Genomic DNA, 18,306 nt, shown 5'->3' with positions numbered 1-18,306 from the left:
TAACAGCTTCAAAGAATCGACGCCTACAACAGTAACATAATGAGCGAACCAACGGTGCAAATTTGTCTTCTGGACTGCATTTGTGCTTCTTTGCACCTTGCACCTTTGCGACGTCAGGAAAGCAAACAATGGACGTTGGCTGAACGGTATTTGCTTACACCGGAGCCGTACCGTAATGAAGCCATCTTGCCGCACCGAAAAACGGATGGTCCAGGAGAAGTTAATGCACATGTCGTTGCAGCACCACCTGGCGTGCAGCGCAGGGAGAGAAAGAGAGAGAGAAAGAGAATGCTCGCTGCTCGGTGACACTCCAATTTGGAGCTCATTCAAAATGTAGCACAAACCCTCACATGCTGCGGGGAGCACACATTTGCCTGCACCAAAGCCTGGAGTGCTTGGCAGTGCTGCCGCCGTTTTGGGGGCAAATGCGAAAGCGAGCATCGTAACAATCCGTTCACACTAGACCCGTGGGACAAAGTGATGCACGTCTACCTGGCACCTAGGCGGCTAGGGTTCTTGTTCGCGTGCACTTGAAACCGAAGCACTGGTGCCAGGTGTCGCCCCGAAAGGTTCGACATTGTGCTTAGGTAAAGTTGCAAATTACGAGAGCTTCATACAGTGAGTGCATTTCCTGCTGGCTTGCTAGCTGTTGTACGTACAGGGCGGAGTGCAATTTCTGCATTCCGGAAAATGGGTGTAGCACAAACGCGGCAAGCGGTTGATGAGCTTAGGCAGGACCCGTGCGGGTAGGAAATAATTTCAAGAGAATCAGGTGTGCCGAAGCGCCGCTCTACTACTTAGCCTAAATTATCTTTTCTAAATGAAAGGTGATTTGTTTGTGCAAAATTGCACGGATGCGTTTTTTTAGCTTAATTTTCAAACAAATGTGCCAGAAGGGCTTCCTGGAGACGGACGGAGTATGCTGCCGCAAGTGGAGTAGTTTCGGTAGAATGACGTTTGTTTTTGTTAGCAAAGTTAATAACCCACCAAAGTACGTTTCGGCGAATGAGACTGAAACCAACGAATTAGCTTTCGGTATCTTCAATCATGCGAAAATCATAATTAAATGGCTACGCTATACGCACACCGCTCAAGGGAGGAAACGAACGGTTTAATTATGTTATTGCCCTCCGGCGAGGATTGTGATTGATATTGTGCCTTCTAGTTAACACGGCCCGGACCAACCGCCGTGCAGCACCATTTTCATGCGTTGCAGAGAGCCTTGGGATAAAAGCTTATCATTATACTATTCTCTACCAACTTCATGCGCTGGTTTAGCTCCATCCCACATGGTGACTATAAGCTGGGAATATTATTAGCAACAGCAGTAAAAGTGAACCTCGAAACTGCCCCGAAGCTAAAAATCAATTCCAATCGAAATTTAATGCTTATGGCACCATACGCTCTTCGAACGAGGGTTTCGATTGTGAATCATAACTAATGTTCCGACACAAGTCAACTAGCTTAGCTTCATTCCCTACCGTACGCCCTGCCACAAAACACACTGGAAATAACATGATGACATGTAATTACTGCAATTTTTCGTTGTTCTTGGGGGAAACGGTTTTAGCATAGCGCAATAAAACTTATCGCCTACCTCATGATAACGATGATGTTTATGGGCCCGACCGGAAGATGAATTATTCCAATCGGATCCATCATCACTCGTGTAATCGTAAAACCCGGCGGTAAGATGAATGGTGTCCGCCCGTCACGGACACACCTCAGCTCACCAGCAGCGCTTGTGGCGAGATGTGAAAGCGATAAAAATATGGACCCTGCCAAAGTTCAACACACACACACACACACTCACCAATACACGCACGTCCTTAGACGAGAGCCAACTTCAAGGGCTCGGTTTTGGGATCAATTTGAAGCCAATAAAAGAAGTATTTTTATGGCCGACCAGTTTACTCCGGAAGTTATTTTGCGAAAGCGGATCATCGAAAAGAAGCAGCGGCAGCGGACTGGAGCGAGCGAAACGCAGAAACAGTGTGAAGAAGCATATCGTGCATATCGCAGGCAGGCCGGCAGGTAGGGAAGCAAAATCACAAGCAACCTCCCGTGGACGTGGAGGATTTAATGGACAGAATATCCATACTTGGGCAGCCCGAGGGGCATCCCAACCGAAGACCCTCATCGCCGTACCCGATGGTACTGCGCCCAGGAGGTTTATAAAGTTTACCGAAGCAGGGAAAGTTGTTGGATCTTTTCCAGTGCGTTGTCGCTCCTCTTTCGCCGTCCTCGAGTGTTACTCCTTCTCTTGCAATCTACCTCCGGAAGGACGAAAGATAACCACCCTTGATTAATCCAATAACAGGATTCCTTTGCAAGAACCGCCTCCCGCCATCATTCCCATATCATGCTGCACGGCCTCTTATATTTAGTGTGAGTCGTGTTGTTGTTGTTCTTTTTTCACTTTCCAAGGACCGATTTCCGTTTCGATCGAGCCCAACCTTACGTCCTCATCTTCCGCTCAATCTTGATCCCTATCCCAGGGTGCGGGCGTAAGCGGTGCTGCAGCATATCGAATCGGCCAGCATCAGCATAGCTGATAGGTATGGCTGGACCTTTCGAAAAGATTTGTGCGGAAGTCTATTACATCCAGCCGACCCGGTGAGCTGAATGTGCGACTCTAAGCCAGGGCATGGCCAGGCAAGCAGGGCCAGTGAAAAATGATGCAAACCCTGCTTCAAAAACACAAATTGATACGAGCAAATGTGCAGCAAACGGTTGGCTTTTGTTTTGTACCGCCTAGGGGTATTGATTTTATTGCCCCGTTGTCTTATCTTTTCGATCGGTCGACTTTAAGGCAAAGGTAAGGCAGAAATGTATTTATCCTCAAATTCGGTAACTTTAAAGCACACCTTACGTCCAACATATGCGACGCATAGTGACGCTATCACGGAACAATAACAATATCGTTTATTATTTTATAAACGGTGCAGTTGCTCGAGGGATATGTAAATTTCGTTCGAAGCTTTTCCGCCCATCGAGCAACGAGACGAACCACAGAAATAGATGCCCATTGATTGTGTTGTGCAAAATTTATTCAATCGAATGGAAAACCTTCCCAACAGGCGGGCAACCAACGATCGAAGCGAAAACAAAGCACACTGCAGCGTGCAGAGTGAAGTGCCGCGCGTACGTTTACACAGCCTAAGGAAACAAAATCCCAAAGCCTGGCTGGAGGATTTGTGTTTGAAATGGCAAAACGACGACAACAGCAACCACAAAAAAACTCCGAACTGAAAACAAAAGCGGCATAAACATCCATCCATGCCCATCGATCGATTGGATTGTTTTTTGTATGATATTTTTCAGTATTGAATGTTTCCCCCTTAGATTGTCAAAGCAACGTTGGACGTTGAATGGTATTTTATTTCACAATCGTTGTCCACTTGGCAATGCCAGTGACATTCTGCTATTTTGAAGGGTATCAATGCACGGTTTTTGCTTTTTTAAGGTTAAATTTGACTTTGTGAGGTTACCATTGCAAAAACAAAACTCTTCTTCGTATCGATATAGATATCAACTTCATTGTGAATTCTTTTTTTCCTGTCCTTTGAACATAAAATAAATGTTTTTTAAACAATGACTTTCAAAATAAATTTATTTTTTCTATACGTTTTTTGTACTTCAATGTTCAATACAACATTGCATCACTGTTGATGGGATAGAGCATGCATTTGTATTCCAAACGACATGTTGAACCCATCAACTCTATGATGGAACAAAACAAAACAAAAAAAACATTCTTCTAAAACGAAAAACAACAGTTTCAAAGAACGAATTTACATATTCCATTTTCCAGATATTTATACATCCTTTCCAGCGCTGTTAAATATCCTGTTACAAAAAAGCAACACGTTTACGTTCATTGCATTTCGTAATGAAATTCACCCAAATGCAGCTTAGAAATTGAATTTTTGCACTAAAGGTTAAGCACGTTTACTTCCGCGTGTCAAAAGTCCGGAAATTAAATTTCAACTCACCCACTTCTCGACGTCCACACACGTTATCCGTCGCACAGTGTGCTATACAGGAGGGGGAAAGCGAAATTCGCACGTTTGATGTATGTTGATTGATCCCCTCTACATTAACACTGCCGGGAAGCATTATTATGAAGACCATGCTGTTCAGGCGTTTCCCAACTCATAAGTGAACAAAACAGTATGCTCAATTGATAGATACACCGCCCCGATAATGGATCTTACGGCATCAAGTCAACAAATTTGCCGAAGCTTCCCCCGGCATGCATGTACTACCTGATTGCAAGCAATCTCCGTACCGACCGCAGGCACATTAGCATGGCGCCACACCACCGGGCGCTGTAAGATAACTTACTTTTAATGTTATCTTAGCACACTTTAACACTCTGCCACTGTCGCTGGTACTGTCACGTTGTCCTTACACGCCGCGAACGCGACGATTGATTCCGCTATCGCACGCCCAGCATCGCACGTCCCTCCGCTCCCAACTGGTGTCACATTTTCTTTCGTGTAGCTCATAACGGAAAGTGGCGCACGTTCCATCGAGAGCAGAACGCGGAGGAAACCGCGCGTCACGTTTGCGTACCCGCGTACCTGATGTATGTATGTGTGAACAATTTGTTTGATTTTACCGATGTATAAATCTCCGATGGGCTTCTTCCCCCGGGAGCCTGCGAGATACCGCTTTTCCACCGGTGTATGTTGAATTTCTGCACACGTGTGTTTCGGAAAACGACCGCGACGTCTGCCTTATCCGTCGGTGGTGGTGGCGGTACTCGTAAATTTTGCAGGTGTATATATTCACGTGTATACGGTACATCCTGCATGGATGCTGCGGTTTTGCGGTGCTGCGTACGGGCTCTCGAGTTGACTTATCACCAAACCTACCTACGGGGGCTTCGTTTACGCACCGAGAACTTTTGACGGCAGAACCGTTGAGCAGGGCTTGAACCGGCTTTTGCAAATCAATATTCAACCACACGAAAATTTTCCCCGATAAAGTATGCATTTACCGGAAAGCCGGTGGTACTGGCTAGCCGTTTCTGAGGTCCGGTGAAGCCAGGCGAAAGGAAAGAAGTAGTGCGCAATAGTGAAGCGAAGGTGATATCCGCCGGATATAGCCAAGTTGTACCTTGCTCAAGCAGAAGTATATCATTTCGTTCCAGGAAAAGCTTGTGCGGAAATAGAACACGCCGGTACATAACCGTGTCCACAGTTGAAGAGTCACTGGAGAGGTTTGCTTTTCGATTCAATCGCAGTCACACGTTTTCCAGTACATTAAATGGTCTTTGCTGTTTCGAAAGAGCAGGTTTGCATCTTTCTTAAACTGCAACCGTACGATGTGCGTGCTGGTTTGGCCTACACACCAGCTCTGCGAGGGAAGGAGAGGCAAAAGAGGCAAAAGAAAATGACCCTTCTTATCTAGCTGCTTACCACAACACAAACTGTCAGAAGCAGATGATGCTGTAGGAATGGCTTTTTTCCGCGTAAAACGCTTGCCGTGCTGTGCTGTGTGTGAAGGCTGCGCTGGTTGTGTGTACAATATGAATTTCAACCATACATTCATCGCCATGATCCTTCAGTGACATTTCGCTGTAGGGTAAAACGAAATTTAAAAGTCTTGCGGCTCAACATTCAACCTGTGTACGACTTCATTTCTGCGAGTAAGAATGCAAAAACACGCCTTGCCTCTGCTCCAACCGGGCTTTCCGAGGGTTTATCTCTTTTATTGGTCGGTGGAAATTGGAAGAAGAAACAAAAAGCTCGTTTTTGCCTGAACACACGGGCACGTGGCAGACGTACGCCGGCTCAGTTTGTGACGAGATTCCTGAAGCCTTCAAAACCATCCCCCACAACCAAATCAGCCACGCATCGTTAAGACAATGTCGAAAACAAACCACAGACTGGGAAAAACGAAAATAAAAAACTTCCTTCCTTTTGAAAGCGTTCGAAAATGGAGACGCATGGTTGCTGGTGATGATTTCGGACAAGAAAGATGTTATTTGAATTTATTGATACAGTTTTTCTTTTGCGCTTCCCCCCCCCCCCCCTTCACTCCTGCAAACAGCATCATTTGCAGTCATTTCAACAGACCAAATCTAAATGATGAAGCATTCGGCTGGTGGTGATTCGTTTTCTCCGTGGCTTATGCGTGCCCAGCCCTTGCGCGTACCTTTTACGCATTTACTTTCCATTCACGTTACGTAAATTAACGATGACTATTTTTCACCGTCCTCGTTATGAGGCGGGCACGATGCCATGCTGCGATAGACACGGTGCAAGAGAAGAGAAAAGCCGTCCCATGCCCATATCGCCCCACAGCATTATCCCGTTAAAAGTGAAGTGATGAATATCAATCAGTGGCAGTAGGCTTTTCCACCGAACGCGTTCCGTTCGCTTGCAACTCATTCGTCCGCGCTGCCACTTTGCTTGTCGGTCGGTCAAGCAGCGCGCACAGGGACAGGGTATTCTAATCAGAAAGGATGTGAAAATTATCCTCCTGCATCCATTATCGGGTGGCGGAATGATGGGGACGGAACGGGGCGGATGGGGCAACCCACGGCCGCTCAAGCAGAGCGGTGGCCCGAGCACGTAAAAGGATAACGACTTTGAGTGCGCACGGAACCATTGCCTAATGAAGCATGCCAAAAAGGGAAGCGCGGGCCGGTCGCCGGAACAGTTACATCGGAAATCCATCGCGTAAAGAAACAATCAATAAGGGTTTATGGTGGGCACAGCAAAAACAAATCGGCCAAAGCCGGTTTCGGTTGTTGTTTTCGGTTGCTGCGTTGGTGCTGATAAGGGTCGAACCGAATCGGAAAGATCGAATAATTTTTCTATTTATTTTAAAAGACCTGAATTTTGAGCAGCAATTTAATAATCATTTGTTTCACGTTTTTTTCTCATCTTTCGGCAGGTTCTCCCACGGTAGTGCACGAGAAAAAGAAAATGCTAGATATAACGCGAGACAGACCCATCAAAATAGCAGTGCGAGTACAAGTCCCGGTTCGAGATCATCCAAAGGTATAAGAAACATAAACAGAAAAATTATTCAATTTACATTTTTTTATTTTTTATACAAACATTGGAATTTAATAGACCAATATTTGAGACTAAAAACCAAGATTATAGTAATTTGATTAATTTCATGATCAATCTTTCAAAGTAAAATAGAATCCCATTTATACCGATTGTAACGCTGCGTTGCATGACTTTCGAATTTTTCCAATATAATATGGACAGTATTTGCTGACGTAGCTTCTCCACAAACACACACACATTCATCTTTCCACAGTTCAACTTTGTCGGCAAACTGCTCGGCCCGAAGGGAAACTCGCTCAAACGACTGCAGGAAGAAACGATGTGCAAAATGGCTGTCCTGGGCAAGGGATCGATGCGCGACCGAAAGAAGGTAAGGAAACACGTCCGCACGTCCAATCGTGTGACCACCAAATCCAGTCCCCGGTCCGGTGTGTCATCGGACGGACGCAATAGCATACTGTGTATCGATTATTAACTCTTCGCCCTCGGCTCAAACCGTTTCATTCCTCCACCACCACACACAATCACACACACACACAAGGAAGAGGAGCTGCGGCTCAGCGGTGATCCCCGGTACGCCCATCTGTCCGAGGATCTGCACGTGGAAATCTCAACCTACACCGCACCGGCGGAAGCGCACGCTCGTATCGCGTATGCCCTGGCGGAAGTGCGCCGGTTTCTGGTTCCGGTAAGTGCGAAAACTGCAAACAATAGCGGAATGACCCACGCAAGACATCTTGCAAACAGAGCGAAGCACAGTGGGGGAGTATAAGAGGGATAAAGTTTTTCACGCCATCGAAAGCGCTCTCATCATCGTCGGTGTGATTCCGTGCGGACACACAAACACACATACACATCCGAGTGCCGGGACGGGAAGCAGTGCCGGACTTTCCTGAACTACTTTTATATCCGCTTGGGCTGGCAACGCGCTCACTACCGTTCGCTCGGGCAATCGCAAATGCTTTTAGTGGCAAAAACAGGCTAATAAAGCTTTAAAAGCGCACTTAACCCTTAAAGCTGTTCACTTCGGGTTTATTGGGTTTGAGGGGGGGGGGGGGGGGCAGGCTCGCGTAGTTGCGTCGTTGTATGGAGTTTGTTGCCACTGAGCTCAAGCAAAAGACGCATGTCTTCGGAGTCGAGGTGTGCAAGATCGAAGAAACCACTGTAACGACAGAGCAGGTCCGACAGTGAAGGTGTGTTCGTCGAACGGAAGTAAAACCAGCGGGTAAGCAGGGAGGATGGCTGTTAGTGGCCGGTGTTGTTTAGTTAATGTTTAGGGTGATTCTCGGATAGGCACTGAACAAAAAAAACAGGAATGAACACAAGCATTATTACATCAGCCAACAGAGAGAGAGAGAGAGAACGATAGAGAGTAGTTTGACTGCAACGGAACGATGCGATAGTAAAACGCTAGTTGAAGCTTAAATTAAAGTGGTTTCTTGCAACTTGCCAACGGTCGGTGGCGATGGAAGGACTGTTTAAAAAAAAAGAAAGATTCCAAACCCACCCAGCAATGGATACATAAAACTTTTCATTTAGTGGGTTGTTGTTTCATGTCACGTTTACAGCATGCCCTTTCAGAGCATTTGCTTTAGCTTCTTTTTACTTCTTTGTAGCTTGTTTCAATCGTCGATTGAAAAGATTCTTAACCATCAACTATTCGGTGTGCAAGTGAGGGTATCGGTTTTATTTACCAAGTAATATGTACTTGTTGCTCAATTTTACCAAGACTTTTTTAATACACTTCCTTTTCAATTAATTTAGTATTGCAAACTTTAATCCAGACTGCAATTGCCTTTATAAGATATAAGTGACACAACTTCCTCAATATCGATTGCTACACCGTCCGTGGTAAAATCATGCCCGTATTGAATGAAAAAAAGTTTTTTTTTCATCATAGTTATTAAAGCTGATACGATTGTTTTCAAGTGTGTTTTATCTGCTTCACTGTTTCGCTTCCGTTTTGCTGTAGCATTATTACACTTGACGGCAGTAAGTTTATTTTACTGCCCCCGAAACTGTTTGTGGAGTAGCAATCATATCTGTATTCAAACTGGATAGATGATTTTATTTCAGAGTTTGGTCAGACTCGAAGGGCATTTGAAAGTTTATTATTACATTTCGTATTTATTATGGTTTGCACATTGGTATACTCTGTTAAACAATGTGAATAATTCTAACCTTATTAAAAAGGAACGTTTTTTAGTTTGTTCAACTTCAAATATTTCTGCAAATAATAGGTATGCCTAAATATGAAAATTGAAAATCATAAGTGTTCATGGTTGTAACGGCAATTAAAATGTCTATCTATCGTTGTTTGCCATAATCAGTTCCGTGGCCCAAACAATCAAACAGAATACATATCATGCGTTCAATTCCCGTATGGACCGAGTCTCCTATACGCAATACTTACACCGTAAGCACCACTTCGAGCCCAAATAAACAATGTTGAGCTGCTTTTGAACAACTACATGTAAACTTTTGACGTCTAACTGAAAAACTTTCTGAACATTGTTCAATCGCAACTAAACATTTGTTAACGTACGTTTTTATTATCCGGGATCGTTTCTTCGATAATAATTTTGTTGCAATTATTTTTTAAACTTATTTTATTGGATTTTGTACTACGTTAAAAGTCAATTATTACTTTTGATGTTACCGGGATAAATTACTGACAAATAAATTCAAACTATTTTTGCAAATGTAGCCACAAGCAAAAGTCTAAACTCAATACAGAAAACGGATATAGTTAGGGGTATCACCTGTTTAGTTACAATTGAACAAAGGTCAGAAAAGCATCAGTATTTCAGTTAGACGGCATATGTTTAGCTATACTTGAGCAATGTGTAATTGCAATGCAATGTGTTTAGCGAAAACGGTGTAATTAAGTTATAAGGAAGTATAATTGTTATAAAAATGTGATCATTATTTGATGAATTCTATTCACCTTGACAGTCTTCAATAAAATAAAAAACTGTTAGTTGGAAACGATACAGCTGACCTTATAGTTAGATTTTGTTGATAGTTGGTCACTTAGGCAGCGTGATTAAGTGTTATAATAATCAGTAGTTTAATTTCATAAAAAAAAATTAAATACAATTTGAAATAAAATTTACAGGTAGTCCTGATAAACCCAGACAAAGCCAAAACATTTATGATATAAACAGCGTAAACAGAAAATATTTTTTCCCTAAATCTACCATTAATTTCAAATCCACTCTCCGGCCTTTATTAAATGTGAAATCAATCAGTGTGACGTGATTCACCACATGTCGTGCTAAACATGCCGGTCAATAAAATGCACATTACAGCAGAAAACTGTTGCTCTGTTAAGTTGTGGTGACCAATACTAATTTCTACTTGCCACACAAACACACAGCACCAAATCAACCATAATGTTTTCATGAAAGATTTCACTGAAAATGCTTGCTGAAGCAAAAATCACCCCCAAAGGTAACGCTCTATACACGTCGATTTGAGGAGCTACCCAACAGACCATTCCTACAGCCTACACATGGTCTCACCGATTTAGCTCCAGCTATTGGTCACTTGAATGCAATTCGGGTTTGCTTGTGGGAACAAACATATCAAAGGAATCCATTTAAATTGTAACATGAAATGCGCACGGCATCCGCTCGCTTCGGACCGCAACACCACCACCACCGCCACCGAATGTTGGATTGTTTGTTACGGCCCAGTTACAGAGTGTGCCTTTATTATCGCTGGCAACGACTTCCATGTAGAGATTCGTTACGTGATGGAGAGTGAAACTAGAACCAGCGTGAGGGACACAAAATTCCGAAAATGAAATTTGCCAAACAGGCACTTTTCTGTCCACTTTGCTCCCAGCCGACGAGGTGCCTTTTCAGCGTTCAGTGTACTGGGAAACTGAACGAAACAGATGTTGTTGTGGAATGGTGAAATAGCCGGCGGGTTTCATCGGCAGCAACTGTTGGATGATAGAAAGCACATTCCAAAGCGTTATAGTGATGTTTGAAAAGCGGTGCAGAATTGCAAAAACAAGCTTCGTCGGTGGATGTGATACGTCCTAATGACAATTGTTAAACGGCTGCCAAGGGTTTGCGGACGATTAGGAACGGGTCAGTGAACATGGTAAACAAGAACGCTAAATCGAATGTAGACGGCGCACCCCGCAAGACGGTACGCCCCATCTTTAATAGCACGCAAGCACGTACAGATTTGGTGAGTCTTGAATTGAAACTGAAGATTAAACTTCCTCCACGTTTCCAATTAATTCCGAGTCCCAAATTAACGCTACATTGACTTGGGCAAGGGATAGTGGCAAAAACAATGTGAACCAACCCAACCAACAATCCTTTCCCGATGGCAACGCCGTCCTCCCAACGGTACCTATCGTTGCCATTTTCTACCAAGCTGAGAGGCATTTGCAAATGAAACGCAACCAAAAATCAATTAGTTCGAATGGAATTTCTTGAGCCAAAGGCCAGAAAGAAAGCAGCTCGAAGCTGGATTCAACGAAATCCTGTATTGTACAGGTGATGTTTGGTAACGCCCACGGCCATTGCCACATGACACAAGCACACATCTCACACGGGCTTTGATGTTGTCAGTAGTACCTGACAAAAAGCTGTAATGTTGACTTTGGTTCAATCTTGATGCCAATACCACAATCAAAACAGGCTTTATGGGGAGTGGTGAACGACGTATTCGATCCTGCTGATGTATGATGAAACGTAAAGGTGTAGGTGTTTTCGAAGAGTGATCACAAAATTGCCATTTTGGAGAAAATAGCTGTAGTCTCACTACCAGTACAACCTGTTGGGAAAAGCATTTAGATCGTTATCATCCAAGGGAAAAATCTCACACAATGTAAACGTTAAACAAGATGCTAGTTTTACCTAGTGGTAGAAGAAATATTCTCCCACTCTTAATATGCGTATCTGTTCTTTATGGGACTGACTTTAGTAGATGTGATTTCGTGTGAGTGTTTATTTTGTGTGTATTCTTGCTTCCACACCTACTCAATGTCCTACAATGAGAGACGGGAGAGACAATGCAAGTCAGGTCATGCATTTTAATGCAGCGCACTGTTGTACGGTGCACATTCTACGGTGAAAGTATCCTTTCGGGAAATCAAAACACTCAGAAAAACGTTCGCTGCACGTTGAGTACCGGCATCGTGAAATGAAACACACACACAAAAACTCATCCAGCTTTGGTGCTAGTGCGTCGGGCTAGCATACCACGGGACGGAATGGCTAAATCACATTTCCACCTCATAAATTACGCCTCACGACGTCAGAATGGCAAATCGTTTCAACGACACCGACAGCCTTAACAGCAGCCCTGATGGGACATTGTGCGATGTGTGTGGGATGTGTTTTTGTGTGACTTCAAGTTCGCTGGTAGATGCCCCACAGGCAGATGAATGAAGCCACAGAGAGCAAACACATAATTGTTTTGTATGCGATGAGTGTTTTGGTTTCTTCTGTTTGCTCGGGTATCGTTTCTCACTGCACTGAAATGCGGATGGTGCAACTGAGATGTTGATTGTATGGACATCTTTTTATCGCGCACAGATAATTAAGCTTTTTATATAATTGTCGTGTTTTTGTGTCAAGTTGCAAGGCATTTGTATACATATTCTGAGAAGCATTTCAATTCGCCAAACTTCAACCAACGCATTAGAAGCTGGGATAACTACTGAACCAAACGAATCGATACGCCAGCGCACCATTTCCTTTGTCCATTTGGTGTACTTGGAATGGCATGGTAGTGCGGGATAAACATGCATGCACGCACGCACAGTTGTCACATAAATCCCAATTAACTATCCCAGCTGCCTAGTTCAGCGACTTATGTCACTCTCAATAATATCGCACCGGTGGCCAGCACGACAGTCCGGCAGGCAGGCAACATCTCAACCTACCCCGACCGACAGCTGCGGAATCACAGTCATTAGCTCGGAGTTAATTAATTTGGTCATAAATTCATCATCAACGGTTTTCCGAAGATAACAACACCTGTGTGCGTGCGTAGAGCGTGTTGTTGTGTAGGCAGATGGCAGTCGGTTCAGAAATCGATATGAAAATGATAAAAATGGTAAACAACGGCCACGAAGCTTGTTGCTTACCGGTCGAAAGCAGAATTGTTTAAAGAAAGTGTCTGATAAAGCGTAACAGAAAGGCGAAACATCGACGCGGAGAGGTGAAAAGGTGCGGACTCGCTGTCAAAGTTGAGCCGTCTCGGGCAAACTCCCGAGTCACGGTCAAAGGAGCAAGTCATAAAGCTCCGCAGCTGAATGCCGTCCCATTCCCTGCGGGATAGCTGGGACCCCCATGAGGAGAGTGTGGTGGAGTTCCATGGAAACCGTGTCCATGAGGTGATGGATGCATGTTGCTACCGCTAATAAAACGGTTCAGGTGGTTTGATAAATGGCTTCCCCGGCCAAGTCGACGGCAGAGATGCCGTTCGACCTGGGCCAGTCAGGACAATGGACTGGACTGCTCTAGCTGGCTGGTGTACTGTGGAGCCGAAAGTTGAAAGCGACTAATCGGAAGCGCCAGCTACACCATCATCGTCTTTATCGCTTAGCATCTTACCAGCTATCCCGCTTGGGCGTACAGGTTACGGAGACTGCCATAGCAGTCGTACACTGGAGCGTTACACCGTGAGCGCCTTGGCTCAAGCATAATCGCGAAACCCACACAAAGACGAATCAAGATGTCATTTTTCATCCGCAAGCTGCGTGCCACCCCTGTGGCTGACTAAATCGAAGTTAAGTACCTTGGGTGGTACTTAAAATGCTACCCACAAAGTGATGATGAATGGTAGGCCTCGATATAATTTGCTTTGTTTTTTTTAGCCGGTTGGTAAGAGCAAGTAGGTGCAACGAACCTGAGCAGTATAAATGAATTAAGAGATCCAATGTGTTCGGAGAGGAATCAGCTCTGACGATTCTGGAACAAAGCATTCGTCGAAATGATTTAATGTCTCTTGCTGACTATAGTTGTGAAAGTATCAAGCAAGGAAGCGATCCGTTCAATGTAAATTTAAAGTAAATGGGCCCATTAACGCTGCCACAGAAGCGCACATATTTGCGCTGCCGTAATTCGCTGCTCATTGAAACACAAATTACGTGCGGCATTTAAAATGTAGATTTGCTTATTGCCCATGGAAATGGCAAGTGCTGGCACTCGATTTGCATTATCGAGAGGCTGCAACACGGCTGCGGATCAACTGTGCGCTACTCAAGGACGATCCCTCGATTGGAAAGGTTGATGAAAGACAAACCAATGCTACCGCTAGCGGATTGGTTTCGCTCCCGCAAGCTGCTTTGCAATTCGGCACGAACACCACGGAACGGAAGCGTCAGCAGATCAACGCAAACGGAATGAGCTTCGAAAATGAGGTGAGCTATACTTCCTCTTCCTTGCTCGAGCTCCAGTGGAAGCGAACCGTACCGTGGCGGCAACCCGTAGCAGACCCCGAGCGCGCTATGGAAAGTGTCCTTGAGGAAAGCTTCGCCAATTGATGAACTTCAAGACGGAAGTGTTGGCAGTCCTGGGACGGTAAACTATGGCACGCTTGGACGGGCACGCCTGCCTTGCAAGCTGCCTGCACGTGACATTCGAATGTGCGAACGTGCCGAAATGCTTAAAGTTGTTGCTTTGCGGGGCAATCGATTGGTCGCCTCCGTTCGCCGTTGTCGAAACGGCGGTGTGATTGAAGAACTTCCTCGTCGATGTTTGTGCTTTTGTGCTGCCGGAGCGACCGGAATAAAGAAAACGGGTCCGGGCGTTCGTGACCGTACGCCGTAAGACAGAGTTTACTTTCCGATCAAGATGAGCGTCGATTGGTGGAGTGCCGATTTATCGCAAAAATCCAATTCCAAGACGCTCGCTCCCTTGCCCGATCGAGTATCGCATCCGGCTGGCAGAAACGGGAACACTTGGCTAGGTACAAATATTGTACCCCGTGCCAGCGTTGCCTGTTCGTTGTGCCCGTCACCGTCTGACGCTTCTTCTTCTACTGTCAGCTGCACAAGCAGGGAACGAAACGAAATCCGAACGTGCAGATATTATATTAATTCTTGCGCTCCCTCTGGTTCTGTATTTCACTCTGCCCGAGAACGTGGATGGCTTTATCTACTTACGAAATCGCTTCTTAAATTGCATTTTTGGAGTTTCCATACTTGCTACTCCACTCGAGAACCATTCATCCTACCGGTCGAGGGAAGTGCTCTGTAATTTGCAAGAAAAATGATATTGCACTCATCTCGTGAGAGGAGCTGTAAAGCAATTGCAGCTCATTCTGGTTAGCTGATGAATTTGAAATGTTACAGGGTGGTGATGTTTGGGCATTAATTTTCAATTTTCAAAAAAGAACTTTTGTGTCATTGTTTTAAACTTTAAGTATGATTTGATTAGATCCGTCAGTGACCATCTTATCGCTATAAATCGGGTGATATATTGATTAATATGTGCAGAGTATTAACCGAAAACTCTCTGATCTACTGCTAAGCTGTTTTAAATGAAATGTAAAATTAGTTTGACTATTTTTTGTACTTTCAAACTGATATTTTTTATCTCAGAATTCTTCTGATCAAGGCTAGTTTTGTTGGTGAGAAAACCTTCAAAATATATGATTTTGTTATGATTTATCTATTTTTACTCAAAAGTTACTTACTTTTGCATGAATATTGGCTATAGTGAATGTGGATGTACTAGTAAATGTAGCCGAAATTTGTATTTGTAATGTGCATTTAGTCTATAAAACTATTGTGTTCACCGGGACGGGTAAACTTATTTGCATTGGTCAAGAAGCTAGGGGGCTAAGATTCCCCACCGTACGTTTATCTTCATCATCGTGCGCTACCGTTGCAGCAACCATTCTCCAAAGAGCGTTGTTCCCTTGCCTGTCTAACGAAATATAGCGGTTGAATCCGTTTTCAGCCAATAGAGCACACTTAGCCATTGTAATGGAGCGGTAAAGTGGCTGCGCGTTGGTATACAGCTTTGTTCCACGCCAAGTTTTGCCGCTTTTCAAGTTTGCTAATCCTGCCCGAATGCTCCTTCTCTGCCCGTGCCGCTCACTGTTGGCAAACGGTGGCAAACAAAGTTCGCCGCAAACGAGAAGACGTACATGCCGCCGGGCTTCGTAGCTCGTTAATTAAACAGTTCTATGGGCGCGGCCAGAATGGGTTTGATTTGGTGCGGCTTCCAGCGTAACACATTTTCGGTAGCCGGGCTGCTCCCAAGTCGTTTGATGTTGACGAAACATTCAAGCAGCAACCATCGGGAATGGCACTTCGAGACGACCATTGAAGTTTCAAGCCATGCCAAGGAGCAGTTTGGAACATCAAATTACGCTGTAACTGGCAGCTATTTTGGACGAGCTACGCTATCCGTTTACTCGTCTTGTTGGAAAATCGGATAGTGCACTTCAATGGAAAGAATTAATTATGCATTATAATACAGCAATGCAACGTTAGCCCGGTAGAAATTCATCGTACTTTTGAGGGAGCTTGAGGTTGTAACTGTTAAACACTCTAATTGCAAATTTGTATCATTTTCTTGTATCGTTTATCTTAAAGCTGCACCTACGAACCATACCGTGCCGGAATGCCAGGAGCGAACAAAATGCCAGGAGTGAACAAAATAAAAGAAAAGACGGCGGGGCATGAAAATAGCATGCCTGCCCCAAATATATCTTACGAATTGCTTCTTAATGCTCCATTATCCGTAGAAGCGGTGGATGATCAGCGTCAATAATCATCTACACATCGTTGTGTGCAAAACTTTTCCTAGACCCGCGCTGGGGGAAGCCGTGTGCCTCTGGGCATGATTTTCTTCGCAATTACTTACTCATGCTCTCTACCGGTACGCTACGCTTCCATGGGCGTAATCGTTTGCCGGTGAAACTTTTCAATCCACTGCGCTAAGCCGCACACGTTTTTGGGGGTCGTATTAGGGAGGAGAAGGCGGCCTGTAAAAGCTTGAGATCAATCTCACTCATTACGATGGTGGCGTAAATATTAGAAGCCACGTGCCTTTGATCAGGCAATGACTTTACACGTTAAGGGGTGGATTATTCCTCATTTGTATCACCAATCAAAGACATTGTATTGAAATGCTTCTGTGGTTGAGCGACGAAAACCTGATCACCAAAGCAAAGAAATCTGTACATTTTGAAAATACATCCTTGTTTAACTTAAACTCAAGCATTTATGTTCAAACGTTGCTCCATGTTTTACAATGCAGTTTTTACGTATAGCTTTACGTTTGGCTTTTTAAACTTAACAACCTCTAGCTAACATACGTTTGCTCGAATTCTGTGAAAAATATTCCCTTATATTTGACGTGACTCGTAACACCTTTCGATTGCTTCCAGAAGCTAGTAGTTGCAGTTTGATTCGAAGGTTCGCGCTCGAAATTTCCGCCACTAATCGGATTATGCTACGGCTGAGAGAGGATTTTAAAATCACTTTCTTAGTTTCTTTAAGTGCTTCGGTCCGGTGGGACCATACTCTCCTGTCCAGCAGCGTTCGTGATAGTCCGGATGCAGTAGGTGAAAGCAATGTTGCAGAAAAAAGGGTTGACTGACTCAAGAGCTAAGCGTTCCTTGCGCTAAGCGGGAGGAACAGTTTAAACTGTCAGCATTATAATCCGTTTATAACAAGTGAACGGATTTCGGAATGTTTCATTTGAAGCGAATGTAGTAAGTTGAGTAGAGCAATGTTCTCGCAGAAGTAATCGCATTTTTCTGCTTGAAATTGTGGTAGCAAAACGTTTTTATTCAGCAGGATTGTAAGTCCCTCTTTACTGCTTAATGTAAGCATCTGTATAAAATTGAATTATTGTAGATATTACTTTGTAGTTTCAACGTTGTATGTAGCACTATAAGAAACAATTGAAAATTGGATCAAAATAATGAAAAATTTCAATACTACAAACAAAAAACTAGTACAAAAAACAGAATCAAGGATTAGTATTGGTTATTACATTACATTATTACATTACATTACAAAACATCGATCCAAGTTCCAATCACTTTTATTGTTACCGTGATATGCATTTCAAGGGATTAAAAATGACAACAATGAAGAGAAATGGGTCCTGTAGCGTGCATATAGACGACATGGTTCGTTACTTTTGCATGTTTTATCGTTTTCTCGGTGCACCAGGAAACGTATCAGCTCTCTTTACGCTGATACTTCAAACTCAACGTTTCACCTCCTGTGTTCATCTTCAAATACATACCTTCGCGTGGGTCACACAAACAATACACA

The 18,306-nt window shown here is 44.1% G+C and overlaps 1 protein-coding gene across 4 annotated transcripts in view; it reads left to right on the top strand.

Annotated features, from left to right (window-relative positions):
* The window catches only part of LOC120951089 (KH domain-containing, RNA-binding, signal transduction-associated protein 1-like), a 44,064-nt gene that overhangs the window by 16,058 nt on the left and 9,700 nt on the right, over window positions 1-18,306 (top strand). For all 4 annotated transcript variants that reach the window (XM_049605553.1, XM_040369612.2, XM_049605552.1 and 1 more), the window contains exons 3-5: window positions 6,910-7,016; window positions 7,288-7,404; window positions 7,576-7,722. In XM_049605553.1, the coding sequence (XP_049461510.1) occupies window positions 6,910-7,016; window positions 7,288-7,404; window positions 7,576-7,722 (371 nt within the window). The remainder of the gene's footprint in view (window positions 1-6,909; window positions 7,017-7,287; window positions 7,405-7,575; window positions 7,723-18,306) is intronic.

The sequence above is a fragment of the Anopheles coluzzii genome, chromosome 2 (assembly GCF_943734685.1).
Source record: "Anopheles coluzzii chromosome 2, AcolN3, whole genome shotgun sequence".
Lineage (NCBI taxonomy): Eukaryota > Metazoa > Arthropoda > Insecta > Diptera > Culicidae > Anopheles > Anopheles coluzzii.
Note: the sequence above shows the minus strand (reverse complement) of the source record. Positions and strands in the feature narration are given on the sequence as shown.